Genomic DNA, 19360 nt, shown 5'->3' on the forward strand with positions numbered 1-19360 from the left:
GCTATCTGCAGTGCTTAGTTCTTTGTGCCTATCATACGCTTTCTTTTTCTGTTTGATCTTCCCCTGTATTCCTCTAGACAACCAGGGGGGATTTGGCGGTACCACTCTTATTTTTGTAGGGGACATGTCCACTTTGTACAATTAGGATCTCGCTTTTTAGGGCTTCCCACTGGTTTTCCACTGTTTTATCCTCCAGCAGTGCTGTCCAGTCCACCTCAGCCAAGTCCCTTCTCATTTCTGCAAAATTTGCTTTCCTCCAGTTCAAGACTTTTACTCCTGCCTTATCTCTATCCTTTTCCATGATAATGCTAAATCTAACTGAATTGTGATCACTGTCCCCGATATGGTCGCCAACTGTCACTTCACCCACTTGCCCTTCTTCGTTTCCCGAGACTAGGTCTAGAATTGCATCTCCTCTCATTGGGTCTGTCACTAATTGGTTGAAAAAATTTTCCTGGACACACTGCATGAATTTTTCTCCCTCAGTGCCCCTTATATTGTTTGAATCCCAGTTGATATTAGGATAGTTGAAGTCTACAATTATTGCCCTCTTGTTCTTACAAGCAGAAATTTGCCTACATATTTGTTCTTCTATCTCCCTTTCACTATTTGGGGGTCTGTACTATACTCCCAGTAGTGTGACTGCCCCTTTTTTATTTCTAAGCTCAATCCATAAAGCCTCGTTGTTGACCCATTTAGTATATCATCCTTTCTCACAACTGGAATTGTTTCTTTAACCATTAGTGCTACCCCCCTCCTTTTTCATCTCCTACTCTATCGTGTCTGAAGACTCTATAACCAGGGATATTTAGCTGTCAGTTTTGTCCCTCCTTTAGCCAGGTCTCCATTATAGCAATGACATCCTGCTGCCATGTGTCTACCTGTGCCCTTAACTCATCTACCTTGTTTGTAATACGCCTTGCATTGAAGTATAAACAGTTTAACCCTGTCAATTTCCTTTGCTGGACACTTTTTAAACTTTGCTTCTCCTGTAACTCCATGTCTATCACAGCGTCCCGAGCTAATGTTCTACCTACATTTTTTTGAACTGAATCTGACCTATCTGATCCTATTCCTGGGATCCCATTCCCCTGCCACACTAGTTTAAATACTCCCCAACAGAACTAGAAAAAACCCCCTGCAAGGACACTGGTCCCAGCTCTGCCTGGGTGCAGCCCGTCCAGTTTGTAAAGGTCCCACCTTCCCTAGAACCAGTCCCAGTGCCTCAAGAATCTGAATCCCTCCTAGCTACACCAACTCTCCAGCCACGTGTTCATGTGGTCTATCCTCTTATTCCTGCTCTCACTAACATGTGGAACTGGGAGTAATCCTGAAATTACTACATTTGAGGTCCTGCATTTTAATTTATCTCCTAACTCCCTGTACTGAGCTTGCAGGTCCTCATCCCTTAGTTTACCTATGTCGTTGGTACCAATATGTACCATGACCACTGGCTGCTTACCTTCCCTCCCCAGAATATCCTGCAGCCGCTCCGTGACATCCCTCCCCAGAATATCCTGCAGCCGCTCCGTGACATCCCGGACCCTGGCGCCAGGGAGGCAACATACCATCCTTGATTCACGTTTGCAGCCACAGAAGCTTCTGTCTGTGCCCCTAACACTATAGCCCTGCCACTTGTTTTCCTCCCACCCCTCTGAGCAGCAGAGCCACCCACAGTGCTGTGAACTTGGCTGTTGCTGTTTCCCCCTGAGAGGCCATTCCCCCCCAACAGTATCCAAAGCGGTATATCTGTTAGAGAGGGGGATGACCAGAGCAGACTCCTGCACTACCTTCCTTAGTCTTTTACTGTTCCTGATGGTCACCCATTCCCTTTCTGTCTGTGTAATCTTCACCTGCGGTGTGACCACTCGCTAAACGTGCTATCCACGACTTGCTCAGCATCGCGGATGCTCTACAATGAGTCCTCCCACAGCTCCAGCTCCAGCTCCGAAATCCAGCTACCTAGAAGCTGCATTTGGACACACCTTCTGCACACATGGTCAACAGGGACGCTGGAAGCGTCCCTCTTTTCCCACATCCTGCAGGAGGCACATATCACGGGTCTGAAATCTCCTGCCATGACGTCCCTCTCGATTAAGCTAGTTACCCCCTTAAAAAAATACACTAGCTCAGGGCCTTATTTATGTTAGCTAGGAACCTTGTTTCTTGACTAATTATACTTGTACAGTACTACTCTATTTTTTTTTTAGCTCCTACCTCAGTATTAAGCAATGAATAACTTTAATAGATTGAAAAAAAAACTCACCAGGATTTACTCACCAATCACCTGCTTTTTTGTTTTAAAATTCACTTTCAGAAGAGTGTCACTCGCAAGTCTGGTGCACTCCTGAAGGGACTGCCTCTCCCTTTTTTTTTGGTTTGAGGGGGCAGGGACGGAAACACCACAGCAATGTAATGTTTGGGGCTATTCCGTTCTTTGGCAGTGGGTCCTCCTTGATCCCCTTCTGAGTCGCGGTGTCTGCGGTGACTTTTCCCAGAATGCTTCAGTCACTTCTCACTACCACCCTCTGTTGGATCCGCATTACCCTAGGTCTCTGGATTACTAGTCCAATGATGATACCACCAAGCTATCATCATTCCTTCATTGTCGCTGAGTCAAAATCCTGGAACTCCCTTCCTAACAGCACTATGGGTGTACCTACACCACATGGACTGCAGCGGTTCAAGAACATCTGAAAGATGGCACCACCACCACCTTCTCAAGGGCAACTGGGGATGATCAATATATGCTGGCCCAGCCACCGAAATCCACATCCCATGAATGAATTAAAAAAAAGATAAGTTAACACAAACTGAATAGTGGAGCAGGAATCTTCCTGATCTGCACAAATTAGTAACAAAGTAAGAGGCTCATTTGCCCACAGAGCCATCCAAGAAGCCAGGAACAGGCTCTTTTCAAACTGCTTCATTAACAATAAGGCACATCTTCCTCTAAGTCAATTTACTGTTATAATTCTTCATTCTGGATTTACATCTCTGAAGAGAATTTAGTGGGGTTAAAATTTATACATCATTATCCAAAATAAATGCAAAATTTAGATGTGATCTCCAAAGTATCTAACCCAAATACCAGATATAGAATTAGTTGGCCAGCTTAACCCCAAGGTTGGCTTACATCTCTGTTCACAAAGTTTGGAACACAAAACCATGATAAAGTCATGCTGCCATGCTTGAGTCTATGAAGAATCACCCAATGGATATCACTAAATAAAGCTTCAAATGCCTCTCACAACTCCAGATACTTACAGGTGCTTGTCACCTAGAAATGATCACTGAATAAGGCATTAACATACTGGATAAAAGGCATTGAACACAGGATGCAGGAATTGCTGGCTGAAAAGAAGACCACAGTTCATCTAATTCATCTTCTATCATCCTGGCAGTTGAATACTTCAGCAATAACGGATTACTGACTATTCATGGTAATCAAACTATATCAATTAGTCTGCAACAGACCAAGATATGAGGAAAGCTTGTCAAAAATCTCTGCGAACCATAGGTCAAAAGTCACCTGTTCCTCCCAAGCATGCTCAACTCACCATATCCATGTCTGAAATTACTTACATACGCTACCTCAAAATGTTATCTTCCAGAAGAAAATCTATCTAATTTACATTTAAATGAATAAATACGAACTGCTCCATTGTTTCACTAGGGAACTTGTTCCATAGATGGACCACACATTCACTGAAATGTTGTCACAGCTTAGATTTTTTATAAATGCTTCTTTGAGCGCATGCCGTGTCTGCTGGTGCTACTGTTCTGGACAAGGTGAAACAGCTCATCATGGTCCATTTTACCTACTCCTTTTAAAATCCTAACTCAGTAATTTTTATCAATGAGAACATGCCCAAATTACATGATCACTCATCCAATCCTCTCACCACCTCGCTTACGAGTCAGGAGGGTATAGAGTCGTAGAGAAAAGAAAGCGTAGAAGGCGGCCATTCAGCCCATCATGCCTGTGCCTGGTCCTTGATAGAGCTATCCACTTAATCCCACTTCTCTGCTCTTTGGCCTTGCCTTGTAATTCTTTCCCTTCAAGTATTTATCCAATTCTATTTTCAATGTTACTACTGAAACTGCTTCCACTACCTTTTCAGGCAGGGCACTCCAGATCACTCAGATAAAAGTAAAAAAACTGCAGATGCTGGAAATCCAAAACAAAAATAAAAATACCTGGAAAAACTCAGTAGGTCTGGCAGCATCTGCGGAGAGGAACGCAGTAAACATTTCGAGTCCATATGACTCTTCAACAGAAATAAGTAAAAATAGAAGAGGTGAAATTTAAGCTGTTTTAAGGGGGGTTGGGACAAGAAGAGCTGGATAGAGGGCCAATAGTAGGTGGAGATAGCCAAAAGATGTCATAGACAAAAGGGCCAAAGAGGTGTTGAAGGTGGTGATATTATCTAAGGAATGTGCTAATCAAGGGTAGAAAGCAGGACAAGCAAGGTAGATAGCCCTAGTGGGTGTGGGGTGGGGGGAAGGGATCGGAATAGGCTAAAAGGTAGAGATAAAACAATGGATGGAAATACATTTAAAAATAATGGAAATAGGTGGGAAAAGAAAAATCTATATAAATTATTGGGAAAAAAAGGTGGGGGGGAATCGGAAAGGGGGTGGGGATGGAGGACAGGAGTTCATGATCTAAAATTGTTGAACCCAATATTCAGTCCAGAAGGCTGTAAAGTGCCTAGTCGGAAGATGAGGTGCTGTTCCTCCAGTTTGCGTTGAACTTCACTGGAGCACTCCAGATCACTCGCTGTGTTTAAAAAAAGCATTTCTTCCTGTTGCCTCTAGCTCTTTAACAAATCACCTTAACTATGTATTCTTTAATTTATTATGACCTTAGCAATGTTATTTGCTGCGCAAACCAAATCCCAGACGACAACTTAGCTTATGGGCCATACATTTTTTGTATTCTGAAAATGAGAGAAAAACATACTGATTTCAGCAGCAAGAAGTCCAGCAACACTTTTGGGATTTTAAAAATTAAAAGTTAAAGTTTTATTAACAAGAATAAAAGAAAACTTAAGCATACATGATTACAATTGCACAATTAAAATTAGGCTTAGAAAATATTTCCCCAAAGACTCCTTGCTTGGTCAGGCCCACAAGTAACACCTTCCAGGCAACATTCCCTTATGGGGATACCTTCCATCTTGTTGTGTGGCACTACCAATGTGCTAAATGGGATCAATTTCGAACAGATCAAGCAACTCAAGACAGGGCATCCATGAGGCGCTGTGGGCCATCAGCAGCAGCATTGTACACAATCTGTAACGTCTTGGCCTGGCATATCCCCCACTCTACCATCACCATCAAGCCAGGAGATCAACCCTGGTTCAATGAAGAGCGCAGGAGGGCATGCCAGGAGCAGAACCAGGCATACCTAAAAATGAGGTGTCAACCTGGTGAAGCTATGACGAAGGACTACCTGTGTGCCAAACAACATGAGCAGTAAGTGATAGACAGACCTAAGTGATCCCACAAGCAACGGATAACATCTAAGCTCTGTATTGCTGCCACATCCAATCATGAATGGTGGTGGACAATTAAACAACTCACTGGAGGAGGCAGCTCCACGAATATACCCATCCTCAATGATGGAGGATCCCAGCACATCAGTACAAAAGGTAAGGCTGAAGCACTTGCAACAATCTTCAGCCAGAAGTGCTGAGTGGATGATTCATCTTGGCCATCTCCGGAGGTCCCCAGCATCAAAGATGCCAGTCTTCATCCAATTCGATTCACTGCGTGTGATACCAAGAAACAGCTGAAGGCACTCGATGCTGCTAGAACTATGGGCCCTGACAATATTCTGGCAATAATACTGAAGACTTGTGCTCCAGAACTTTCTGCGCCCCTAGCCAAGCTGCTCCAGTACAGCTACAACACTGGCATCGACCCGACTTTGTGGAAAATTGCCCAAATATGTTCTGTACATGGAGGCAGGACAAATCCAACACAGCCAATTACCGCCCCATCATTCTACTCTCCATCATCAGTAAAGTTAAGGAAGGGATCAAGAACAGTGCTATCAAGAGGCTCTTGCTTAGCAATAACTAGCGCCCAGTTTGGGTTCCACCAGGGCCACTCAGCTCTTGACCTCATTACAGCCTTGGTTCAAAAATGGACAAAAAGATTTGAACTCCTGAGGGTGAGAGTGGCTGCCCTTGATGTCAGGGCCGCATTTGACCAAGTGTGGCATCAAGGAGCCCAAGCAAAACTGAAGTCAATGGAAATCGGGGGGGAAACTCTCCACTGGTTGGAATCATACTTAGCACAAAGGAAGATAGTTTTGGTTGTTGGAGGTCAGTCATCTCAGCTCCAGGACATCACTGCAGGAGTTCCACAGGGTACTGTCCTTGGCCCAACAATCTTCAGCTGCTTCATCAATGACCTTCCTTCCATCATAAGGTCAGAAGTGAGGATGTTCGCTGATGATTGCACAATGTCCAGCACCATTCCTGACTCCTCAGATACTGAAGCAGTCCATGTCCAAATGCAGCAAGACCTGGACAATATCCAGGCTTGGGCTGACAAGTGGCAAGTAACATTCGCACCACACAAGTGCCAGGCAATGACCATCTCCAACAAGAGAGAGTCTAACCATCGTCCCTTGACGTCCAATGGCATCACCTTCACTGAATCTCCCACTATCAACATCCTGGGGGTTACCATTGACCAGGAACTGAACTGGACTAGCCATATAAATACTGTGGCTGCAAGAGCAGGTCAGAGGCTAGGAATCCTGCTATGAGTAACTCACCTCCTGACTCCCCAAAGTCTGACCACTATCTGCACAAGTCAGGAGTGTGATGGAGTACTCCCCACTTGCCTGGATGGGTGCAGCTCCCACAACTCCCTCCCTCACAGCACTCTGGGTGCACCTACACCACATGGACTGCAGCAGTTCAAGAAGACAGCTCACTACCACCTTCTCAAGGGCAAGGAGGTATGGGCAATAAATGCTGGCCCAGCCAGCTAAGCCCACATCCCATGAATGAATAAAAAAAAAGTTGTCCAATCTCATCCTGAAAAATAACACCTCCCATCATCGTGAAGCACTCCAGCTACTGAACCACCAAGAGCCACCTAAATTTACTCAGAGGGCTGAAAACATGCTAATGTTCACTGTAGTTGGTGATTAGTAAACTGAAATTCAATATGCTCAGTAACTATCAATGCCAAAAGGATGTTGTTCAAGTCTGACATTGTTTATGCAGCAGTAGTTGCAGAAATCTTCTCACAAATAAAATTGCACAATTAGTCGATTTAGCAACCACTTCCAGAAGAGGTAGAAAACCTCAAAGATTCTTCACTGTCAGTCAGTTTAGAGAATCTAAAGTTAATGCCTTGCTATGTACTATATCAAACCATATTAACTGGATATTAATTAACAGATTAATTAATTCCTTTATTAAAAAGCTTAGTTGAATTTTCAACCAAAGCAAGTTGCAATACTATCAATAAGATATAAGCTAAAAAAAACAGCTTTTGATAGTATTTATCAACATTAACTTCAATTTAAAGGAACCCTAAAAAACTTGCATGAAAAAGAAAATTTGAGCATTGCAATTACAGAAATTTATTAAAAGAAATAAATTTGTATCTGCTTACTGCGTGGACCATTATCAGAAGCACTGCATCATTACCCATTCCATTTAAATTCCAGCTGTTCCTCATAACCTGAGATTTATGTAAATATTCAAGAAATTCTAGTGAATTTTCACATTTAAAGCATGCAAAAGCCATCCTCGTGATTAAATATACAAGAGAGGTAAATTGACAGTAAATAACTGGTGGTTAAACAGAAGAGAGATTTTCTATGCAGTTATCTTCTGGTCCAAATTCTATTTCAGGGCCTTCTGTCGAAGGCATTTTTATTTCAGAAGCATGTGGCATAAACTAAATGTGGATATACTTTTGCTTAATGTACGCATGTGCAAAGAAATCCAGTGTTTTTCTCATTTGGATTTCTGCTCTTATCCTCTGCAATGATCTTTTACTGTAAGCTATGCGAACACAGAAAATAATTTAACCAGAAATAATTCTAAATGAAGGATTTTTTTAAAATTGGAAACGTGGAAGGAAAGTCCTCCTATTGAAAGAATATTGGGGAGAGATTGTTACCATCGGGATGAAGCCAAACAAAAGTGATTTCCACTACAACAGTATCGTTCAATGTGATTTATATCGCTGAACAACAAGCAAATGAGAAAAGGCTTTCCAAATATTTCATTAAGAAGTTGGCCCTTTTGAACTTAAACATGTTTACAAACTTGAACATCTGCAAGGTGCAATAAAAGCAAAAAATGGTAACATAAGATCATAAGAAATAGTAGTAGGAATAGACTATTTGGCCCTTCAAGCCTGCTCCTCCATCCAAGATGATCATAGCTGATCCACTACCTCTGCTGCACCTTCTCACACTATTTGCATATTTCTTGATTTCCTCAGTATCTAAAAATCTATTGATCTCTGACTTGAATCTACACAATAACTAAGCTTTCTGCGGTGCGGAATTCCAAAGATTCACAACCTTAGGATTGAAGGAATCCTAAATGGCTGACCCTTTATTCAGAGACTGTGGCCCCTAGTTCTAGATTCCCCTGTTAGATATCGGGGGAGAGACACACCTCTGGATATGATAATCTAGGTGACCCATTGCACTCAGGGTTCTTGACCAATTCTGACCTACAAGGTACAGGCTCACATTCTTTAATCAAGTCAGAGAGTTTGTTAAGTATCACAGCGAAATAATAAATTAATACATAACAATGGCAATAGGTGTACAGCAAGATTCAGCTCTGAAGGCTCCTGCTTCCAAGCACTCTGAGGCACAGTCTTCTCTTTTTTGCTTCCTGTGTTCTGTTGACTGTAATTTGTCTGTCTTTTTCTCGATGTGTCAACGACGTCCTGTAGCCTCCTTCCTTTTATCCCCATTGAGAGACCCTTACTATGCCATATTAGGCAATAGTCTGTCCTGGTTAGTATGACTGGATCAAGTTGGCAACATGGATCCCATACGCCCCAACATGTAGGCACTTACAGGTCTTTCCTGATTTTCCAAAGGTTCTAAGATTCATATTTCTCTTAATTGCTCAACTTCAGCAAATCGGCAGTTTCACATTCATTTTATCCTTTATTTTCTGCAAGCAAGCACTAAACTTTCCATCTTAACTCTTCCATTGTTCTCATACAAAGGTTTTAACCGAGTATAGCTTTGAAAAACATTTCATACTGAAGCAAGCAGTATTAACTCAAACAGATTTCAATATATTAGCACACATAACATATAATTAGTTCTATTAATTTAACTGTTCTATCTTTCATAAACATAAAATATGTTGTAGTCTTTTGCCTTTGTAATGGTCCATAGGAGTTGATGTGTGGTCCCCTTTCCAGCTACACAGCTTCCTATTTTTCAGTGTGAGCAGTTTCACACATACATATATTCCAACATTGACAAATTCACATATTTCAGCAAAGCTAACTATCATGCTTTGCAGTCCAACCTCAACATTAGTTTTTCAAGAAGAATATTATAGACAAACCATAAAAATCTACTAATCCCAACATCCCGGGCAGGAATATATTCTCCCAGCATCTGCTCTGCAAGTCCCTTCAAAATTTCATATGTTTCAATGAGATCACTTTTCATTCTTTTAAACTCGAGGGAATATAGGCCTCGTCTATTCAGCACCTCCTCAACGGCAAGTCCCTCATCCCAGAAATTGGCCAAAAGAAAACTTCTTGCACTCCCTCTAAGTCAAATATACCCTTCCTTTGGTAAGGAGACCATGCATACAAACATACGAATTAGGAACATTAGGCCATTCAGCCCCACCATTCAATAAGATCATGCCTGATTTGATTGTGGCCTCAACTCCCCATTCTGCCTACCCGATAACCTCTGACTCACTTGTTGGTCAAGAATCTATCTACCTCTGCTTTAAAAATATTCATTGACCTTGCCTCCACCATTCTCTGGGGAAGTGAGTTCCAAAGATTCATAAACCTCAAAGAAAAAATTTCTTCTCATCTCCGTCTTTAATGGGAGACCCTTTATTTTTAAACTGTGTCCCCTAGTTCTAGTCTCTCCCACAGGAGAAACATCCTTTCAGCATCCACCCTGTCATTACCCTCAGGACCTTAAATGTTTCAATAGATCACCTAACAATCTTCAAAGCTTCAACTGAATACAGGCCCAGTCTGTTTAATCTTTCTTTATAAGATAACCCCTGCCCATCCCAGGTATCAATCAGGCGAACCTTCTCTGAACTGCTTCTAACGCATTTATATCCTTTCTTAAATAAGGAGACCAAAACTGTACACCGTACTCTAGATGTGGTCTCACCAACACCCTGTACAACTGTAACAAAACATCCCTGCATTTATATTCCATTTCCCAAACTGGACACGGTACTCCAAGTGTGGTCTCACCAAAGTACTATGTAATTGCAGTAAGACTTCTTCACTTTTATACTCAAATCCATCTACAATAAAGACTAATCAATCACTTGCTTTCCTAATTGCTTGCTGTACCTGCATGTTAACTTTCTGTGATTCATGTACAATGGAAACCAGGTCCCTCTGAATACCAACGTTCCCCATCTCCCATCTTTTAAAAAATATTCTGCTTTTCTATTTTTCTAACCAAAGTTGATAACTTCACATTATATTCCATTTGCCACATTCTTTCCCACTCACTTAATCCATCTAAAGCCTCTTTGCATGCTCCTCACAGCTTACTTTCCCATGTAGCATTGATATCAGCAGCAAATTTGGATGTGCCAAAGAATAGTTACAGCAGCTATGACTGGGCACCCAGCCATAAATAAACAGATATGTTTGAATATCAGAAATAATGATGGGACAAACTCTAATAACAGTAGTTATAACTTACATAAATTCTACATATAAATAATTGACAGAGAATGAATGCTGGCATTTTAAGAAATTCAGCAAGTTAAGCTAGCCAAACCAAAAATATTAGGAAAGCCAGAAGCAGTGCTGTGTCTTAACACTTCTTTTTGACACATTTCTTTTCATTTCCTCAAGACTTCACCTCCAAGTTAAAATATAAATGTCTGAAAAATCTGGGATATGTACATGACTACCATCACAGCACTACAGTCACTATTAATTCTAAACATAGCACTGTTCACTTATGACTGTAAGAAGGGGAGCTCAATTTAAATAGTGCAATCATACTGATTGCAAATTATGAACTTGGAAGACCAGCAAACATTTTGAAGCTTTCCTGCAACCTCAAAGATAATTATGGTTTTTGGATCCGGACCTTTAAACACATTTCAGAAGATAACAACAATACCACAGCAGGTTTGGGGTTTTAAAATAAAAGAAAGAGCAGACATAAATGTCAGCAATCTCAATTTCAGGGCAAACTACATGACAGTAAAACCTTTGCTGTTAGAAATGGTGCACTTTAATTGCTTTATTTAGAAAATTTAAAAATTTTAAAAGATATCCTACAAACACCACTCTTTAAAACATTGTACCTTATTTGGTCTTATGAAATCTGAAATAAGACTCACCTCTGCCTGAAAACTCTTCAGCAATGGTGCCACTAGTTTCCTCAAGTCCTGTAGTTAGACAGGTGGAAGGGGGGGGAAATCAGAGTGGGTAGGAAAGGTAAAAGAAAAAAGAGCTCATTAGCAAAACAGTAATGAAAAATTTCAATTTACTATATAATTGGTCTTATTCATCTTGTATTAGGTCATCATTTGCCAATTTATTAAACAATTTGCTGTCTGAAATAATGTTACCCATGCAATAGCATAGAAGGGAAGCAAACTCATTGTCAGTTTGTGTCCCACAAACTTTCAGTTAAAACCATGCAGTGAACTCCCCCCCACCCCCCTCCAGGTTTAGCTGATGAAAGCAGTGAATGACTCTGCCATACAGACAGGAGGTTGTAGGTTTGATTATGCTGCATTAGCTGATCTTAACAGGAGTGCAGTACAATTGGTTTCAGTATTCCTGGCTTCGATGTGAGTAAGTCAGCTAGGACTTGGTAACCTCAGCTGGAAAGTCTCCATGGATGTACAGGACAGGGTCCGGCCCATCTGTGATCTCCTCTACAATAGAGCAACCTGTTCACACTCTGGGCTCACACGTGAAGAATGTACATTTGCACAAAGTGCCGGAGTGTGCCTTATATCATATGTCAGGTTGAGTTAGTGCTTTTGGAAAGAGCGAAAACTTGAGAAACAAAACGAAATCACTGTTTAGTATTACATACTCTCCACCCTTACATTCCGCAGTTCCATATTATGTTAAATATGTCATATTGTTGAAAATTTTCTATAGAGCCTTCAAATAAATAAATTAAACATTTTCTATGATTGGGAAGATAATTTTCTTCTACTTCAAGTGTCAGGTTCTGTACCCTGTCCCCACTTGTATGTACTAACAACTAATAAAAAACAGCTTTTTATCTGTTTTTGGAATTTACAGAACATGCATTAACTAGCTGTGATTTTGCTTTATGACAATTCCGCCAGAACAGTACATAGAATGTTACCTGTTCCTTGGGACACACACCACTTTGATAGACCACAGGAAACTCTGTCCCTGGCTTCTGATCTAAAAATCTTCTTCAGTATTCGAGACTTCCCATTTCTCTTATTTTTGTGTCTTTGTGTCATTGCACACTGTAATTACTTGCTTGAATGTCAGTTATTCACATTTGATTTTCATTTATCAATCCAGGCATGTATCACAGTAAGTTTAGTTTACAAGCTAACAGGATAGAAGCAGGTTAATTTTATACAAACAACAACTTTTCTTCTTCTTAGGCAGTCCCTCGGGAGGTAGAGTGACTTTCTTCCACTCCAGGATTGTGGGTCCTGAGGTGACTAAAAAGTGCGGGTGGGTGGGATGCTCCGATTTTGGTACACTCCTTCCACTGTTTGTGCTTAGCCTCCAGCTGGGCCTGTTGGAGGCGTTCAAAATGGTTGGCACCTTCGCAGATGCTTCTTCTCCAGTTTGGGTGGTTTCGAGTAAGAGATTCCCAGATATCGGTGGGATTACTGTATTTTTTTAGGGACCCTTTGAGGGTGCCCCTGGAACCTTTCTTCTACCCTACTGGTAACCGCTTGCCGTGACAAAGCTCGGAGTAGACAGCTTGTTTTGGAAGTCTTGTGTCAGGCATGTGGACAATGTGGCCCTCCCAACGTGACTGATTAGCCATAACCAGCGCCTGAATACTGGGGATGGTGGCCTGAGAGGGGACATTGATATTGGAGTGCCTATCCTGCGATTTCATTTGCAGGATTTTGCAGAGTCATGACTGGTGATACTTCTCCAAGGGTTTAAGGTGCCTGTTGTACATTGTCCATGTCTCTGACACATACAGGGGGATAGATAGCACTGCAGCCCTGTAGACCATGAGCTTGGTGCTGGGTTTCAGGTCTTTGTCCTCAAACACTTTTCTTCAGTCAGCCAAAGGCTGCACCAGCACACTGAAGGTGATATTGAGTTTCATCATCGATGTCTGCCTTCTCTGAGAGAAGGCACCCAAGGTATGAGAAATGATCCATATTGTCCATTGGTTCGCCGTGGATCTTGATAGTCTGGGGGCAGTGTTACACAGCAGAGGCAGACTGATAGAGGACCTTTGTCTTCTGGATGTTTAGCTCATTCTTTCACAAGCTTCCGAGAATGCTTCGATGATAGTTTGAAGCTCAGCCTCTGAGTGGGCGTACTGCAGCTCAATAATCAAGGTTAGCATGTTCTTGGTTCTGGACTGGAGGCGGCACAGGTTTAATAGTTTCCCGCTTGTCCTGTAGAGTAGCTCCACTCTGGCAGGGAGCTTCATGGAGATGGGGTGGAGTGTTGTGGCAAGGCAGATGGAAAAGTGTGTTGGTGCAATGACACAGCCTTGCTTGACCCTAGTTTGCACTTATATTGGGTCTGTGGCAGGTCCGTTGGTAAAGATCACGGCTTGCTTGTATTCGTGCAGCAGGCAAAGGATGGTGACAAGTTTCGGTGGGCAGCCAAATTTGAGGAAGATGCTCCACAATCCTGCTTGGTTGATAGAGTTAAAGGCATTTATGAGGTAAAAGAAGGCCATGAATAGAGGCTGCCGCTGCTCTTTGTATTTTTCTTGAACTTGTCTTGCTGTGAAGATCATGTCCACTGAGCCTCTTGATGGACGGAATCCACATCGTGACTCCAGTAGCAACTCAGGTGATTGAGAAGGGCTCTTGCAACGACCTTCCCTGTGGCGGACAGCAGAGATATCCCTCTATAGATATAGCAGTTGGTCTTGTCTCCTTTTCTGAAGATGGTCACAATTACTGCCTGTACCATGCTCTCCTCCTTCCAGATGAGGGAGATGAGGTCATGTATTCGTGCCACGAGTGCTTTCTCCGCCATACTGTAGTCTTTCGGTAGGGATTCCATTTGCACCAACTGCTTTATGGATTCTTAGCTGTCGGATGGCTTTTCAACCTCATGTCGGGCTGGAATCACGTTGAGGTGGTGGCGGGTAGCATGCTGTGGAACGTAGTTGAGGGCACTCATACCGAGATCCGAGTCTTGGTTGAGGAGATCCTGGAGGTACTCCTTCCGAGTGCTGACTGCCTCTCTGTCCTTGATGAACCCCACTCCATTCTTAGCACTCAGTGGAATAGGTCCTTAGTTGCTTGGGCCATAAATGGTCTTCACTGCACTAAGAATCCACGCATGTCGCGGCTATTGATGAGTTGCTGTATTTCCTGTGCTCTTTCCACCCACCATCTGTTCTTTAGTTCACGGGTTTTTTGTTGGATCTCGGCCTTCATTTGTCTGTAGACCTGCTTTCTTTTCCTCAAATTTCGGTGGTGCTTCCAGTTCAGGAATGCCTTGCACTTGCGATTTAGTAGTCCCTGGATCTCCTGGCTGTGCCAAGTCAAACCAGATTTGATGTTTCCTGGTGGAAAAACCAAGAGTATCCTTGCAGGTGCTGATTATGGTAGATTTAAAATCAGTCCAGGCAGTATGGACATTCTGTGGTTCCTGTTCGTTGAGCGTGGTCAGGCTGCTTGGGAGGCATTGTCTGAATAGGTCTTTCTTCACAGAGTCCTCAAGCCCATTAACATTGATTTTCCTGCAGCACTTCTGCTGCCGCTGCTGTTTTTGGGCCAGGTTGATGGAGATTAGGCAATGGTCGGTCCAGCAGCCGTCAGCTCCTGTCATGGCACAGGTGATGCGCACATCCTTGCGGTCCCTCAATCAGACAATGGTGGAGTCAAGCAGGTGCCAATGTTAGGAGTGAGGGTTTTGTGATGTGGGGTCTTGTATTTGCCTCTCTGATGAAATAGGGTGTTCATTATGATCAGACCATGTTCTAGGAAATTTGTCAAGAGGAGGACTCCATTGGCGTTAGCTTTCCCTACACCTTCCTTGCCAATTATGCCTTCCCAGAGGGTTGTGTCCTTCCCTACTCTGGAATAGAAATCACTGAGGAGAATCAACTTGTCTTCCTTTGTAACACGTGACAGCAAGTAATCAAGGCTGCAGTAGAATTCCTCTTTGGCATCATCTGTTGCATCTGGCGTTGTGGCATACACGCTGACAACTGTTTCTGGACTAGGACAACTTGTTTTCAAAGATCAAAGAACAAAGAAAAATACAGCACAGGAACAGGCCCTTCGGCCCTCCAAGCCTACGCTGATAATATTATCCATCAACTAAAATATTTTCATTTCCAGGGTCCGAATTCCCTCTACTCCCATCCTATTCACGTATTTGTCAAGCTGCCTCTTAAATACCACTATCGTACCTGCTTCCACCACCTCCTCCGGCAGCGAATTCCAGACACTCACTACCATCTGCACAAAAAACTTGACCCGCACATCTCCTCTACAGTTTTCTCCTCTCACCTTAAATCTATGTCCCCTAGTAATTGACTCTTCCACCCTGGGAAAAAGCCTCTGACTATCTACTCTGTCCATGCCACTCATAATTTTGTAAACTTCTATCAAGTCGCCCCTCAATCTCCGTCGCTCTAGTGAGAACAATCCGAGTTTCTCCAACCTCTCCTCATAGCTAATAACCTCCAGACCAGGCAGCATCCTGGTAAACCTCCTCTGCACCCTCTCCAATGCCTCCATTTCCTTCTTGTAATGTGGCGACCAGAATTGCATGCAATATTCCAAGTGTGGCCTACTAACCAAGGTTCTATACAGCTGCAGCATGACCTCCCTGCTTTTATACTCAATACCCCTGCCGATGAAGGCAAGCATGCCATATGCCTTCCTAACTACCTTATCCACCTGTGTTGCCACTTTCAGTGACCTGTGGACCTGTACACCCAGATCCCTCTACCCGTCAATGCACTTAAGGGTTCTGCCATTTACTGTATAATTCCTGCCTGTATTAGAACTTCCAAAATGCATTACCTCGCATTTGTCCAGATTAAACTCCATCTGCCATTTCTCTGCCCAAGTCTCCAACCGATCTATATCCCGTTGTATCCTTTGACAATCCTCTTCACTATCTGCAACTCCTCCAACCTTAGTGTCATCTGCAAACTTACATTTTCCTCCAAATCATTTATGTATACTACAAACAGCAAAGGTCCCAGCACTGATCCCTGCGGAACTCCACTAGTCACAACTCTCCATTCAGAAAAGCACCCTTCCACTGCTACCCTCTGTCTTCTATGACCAAGCCAATTCTGTATCCATCTTGCCAGCTCACCTCTGATCCCGTGCGACTTTACCTTCTGTACCAGTCTGCCATGAGGGACCTTGTCAAAGGCCTTACTGAAATCCATGTATATAAAAAATATTTCATATAAAAAAAAGATCAAATTGTATTTTATTTTGTGGGTTTTTACCCATGGGCTGTTTCACATAATGTCAGCCATTGTCTTATTCCACTGCTTCTCTATATTCAGTTATGACCACAGCCAGTGTTAATAGCTGCAGAAACCAAATTCCAGAAGGAAACTTGGCTTAAGGGCCATACCCTTTCCTTTGTATTCTGAAAACGAGAAGATGACGTACCAATCTCAGCAGTAAGAGGTCCAGTAACACTTTTGGGATTTTAAAAATTAAAAGTAAAAGTTTTATTAACAAGTCTAGAGGAAAACTTAAGGACACAAGATTACAGTTACACAATTACGGTTAGTCTTACAAAACATTCCCAAAAAACTCTCTACTTGGTCAAACCCACCTTCCAGGCAACACTCCCTTATAGACGTCTAACTATGAAATCCAGTAATATTATTCAATGCAAACTGTTGTAGCTTTAATAAAGGCATACCACATGACCTCTACCCTCATCCACTCTGCAGTGGAAACCGCTTCAGAATAAAAACTGCTTGTTGCAGCCCATGACCTTTCTGGCTCAACTGGATGGCTGGTTCAAACGGCATCCTCTCCCAGCCCAGAGCTCCAGCTCAACAGCTCAAACAGTTCTAGCTATCTCCCTATCCTAAACTCTCCAGCTATCTCCCTATCCTAAACTCTCCATAGTAACTCTAAAATACCTTTGTTCCCTTTCATCTCTAACTCCATTGTCCTCACACCTCTTTGAAACTCAAATCCTTCCAAATATATGTCTTTTATGTCTCTATCTTGTCTTTGCTTTCGGGTCAATAAAATATAATATTCTGTTTACCTATGGAACTCCTGCAAGATGCAAATATGTTTCTTTCTACCTCTGACTCCCCTTTGACATTCAACGAATCTTCACTTATCTAAAAATGCAAATGTTAGACCTAACCTATTTAGTTGTACCTCAAACTTAACATCTCTATCCTTTTCATGTTTTAAACCTCCCAGTCAACCTGACTCCTATCAATCTCTTGACCAGCTTAATTAAATCATACACACACAGGCACCCAGTCTTGTTTACAGAATAACACAATATTCCCCAAAAATATTTTTTAAAAATAACATCCATTCTCACATCACTTTAGTGAACCTGGCAGAAATTAGTGAAAAATAATAGAAATCAATTTAAGCTCCTGAAAAGCTTATCCCTTGAAAAAACCAAAAATGTTGTAAAAACTAGTAATTTAGGATGACAGTTTATGCAAAATGAACCACGCATATTGCACCCATTCTGCCTGCAAACTCTCCATCTCAGTGTTACTGGTGATTTAACTCGATTCTCTGTTTATTGCAATGCATGAGAGTAAGAGCTAACTAAGGATGGAATTGGTCAGTTAACAGGAAAGTCAATGGGAAGCAGATAAGAACTGAAGTGGAGGATAAATGTTAGATATGGAATGCGCTCAAGTCTATCCACTCCAGAGGTGAATGCATGCCATTCAACTCTGATTTTTATCTTCATCCGGCTGCCTATTCAATGATAAAGCTGCCATCTGCGGTGAATTCTCACTCATGCCCATTCAGATAAATGAAAAAGTTTTCTTGCAGCTTCATCATCATCATTTAGGCTGTGTTCACCCAGTGTAGGCCTCCTCGTGTTTATCCAGTTCTCTCTATTCTTCACCATTCTCACCCATAAGGTTCCTAGGTCATGTCTCCATCTTCTTCTCTGTCTCCCCTTTCTTCTCTTCTTGGCTGCCACTCCATTACCTTTTTTGTCCACCTGTTATTATTTCATCGAGCAATGTGCTCAGCCCATCTCCATTTGGCTTCTTTTATCTTCTGAATTATGTCCTGAGCTCTGGTTTTCTGGTATATTTCATTGCACCTAATTTTATCTCGAATGGGTATATGTAACATTTGTTCTATATATTTTGTAGTTGTCCATGATTCTATCCCATATATCATGATTGGTAGCACACACTGATCATACATCCTGTTCCTTCATGCCAGTGGTATTTTCTTATCACACAAAATGTCTTTGGGTGCCGCACTTCCAAAGGAACTCCATGCTGCCCTAATTCTACTCCGTGCTTCTTCATTTCTACAGTCCTCCATCTTTAACATTTAGCCCAGGTATTTGCATTCAATTTTAAAATAAGGGCTTGCTAAAATAATGTTTTATCAAAAAAATGTGAATGAACCAATAGGGGTTAGTGCCTGAGGACCAAACATTAACACCATGTCACTCTCAAAAATAGTAGATCAGACACGACTCACACCATCTGAGGCTTTGCAAAAAGGGGCATAGCATACAAGAGCAAGGAGGTTATGTTGAACTGGAATTTTACACTGGTTCAGCCTCAGTTGGAGTGTTGCATCCAGTTCTGGATGCCGTACTTTAAGAAGGGTGTGAAGGCACTGGAGAAAGTGCAGAAAGGATTCATAAGAATGGTTCCAGGGATGAGGAACTTCAGGTATGAAGATAGACTGGAGAAGTTAGGACTGTTTTCTTTGGAGAAGAGAAGGCTGAGCAGAGTTTT

The 19360-nt window shown here is 42.2% G+C and overlaps 1 protein-coding gene across 7 annotated transcripts in view; it reads right to left on the bottom strand.

Annotated features, from left to right (window-relative positions):
• LOC144684663 (protein CASP-like) overlaps positions 1 to 19360 on the bottom strand; it is a 651698-nt gene that overhangs the window by 401752 nt on the left and 230586 nt on the right. For all 7 annotated transcript variants that reach the window (XM_078548749.1, XM_078548745.1, XM_078548743.1 and 4 more), the window contains exon 3: positions 11586 to 11633. In XM_078548749.1, coding sequence (XP_078404875.1) covers positions 11586 to 11633 — 48 coding nt within the window. The remainder of the gene's footprint in view (positions 1 to 11585; positions 11634 to 19360) is intronic.

The sequence above is a fragment of the Cetorhinus maximus genome, chromosome 9, assembly GCF_964194155.1.
Source record: "Cetorhinus maximus chromosome 9, sCetMax3.hap1.1, whole genome shotgun sequence".
Classification (NCBI taxonomy): domain Eukaryota; kingdom Metazoa; phylum Chordata; class Chondrichthyes; order Lamniformes; family Cetorhinidae; genus Cetorhinus; species Cetorhinus maximus.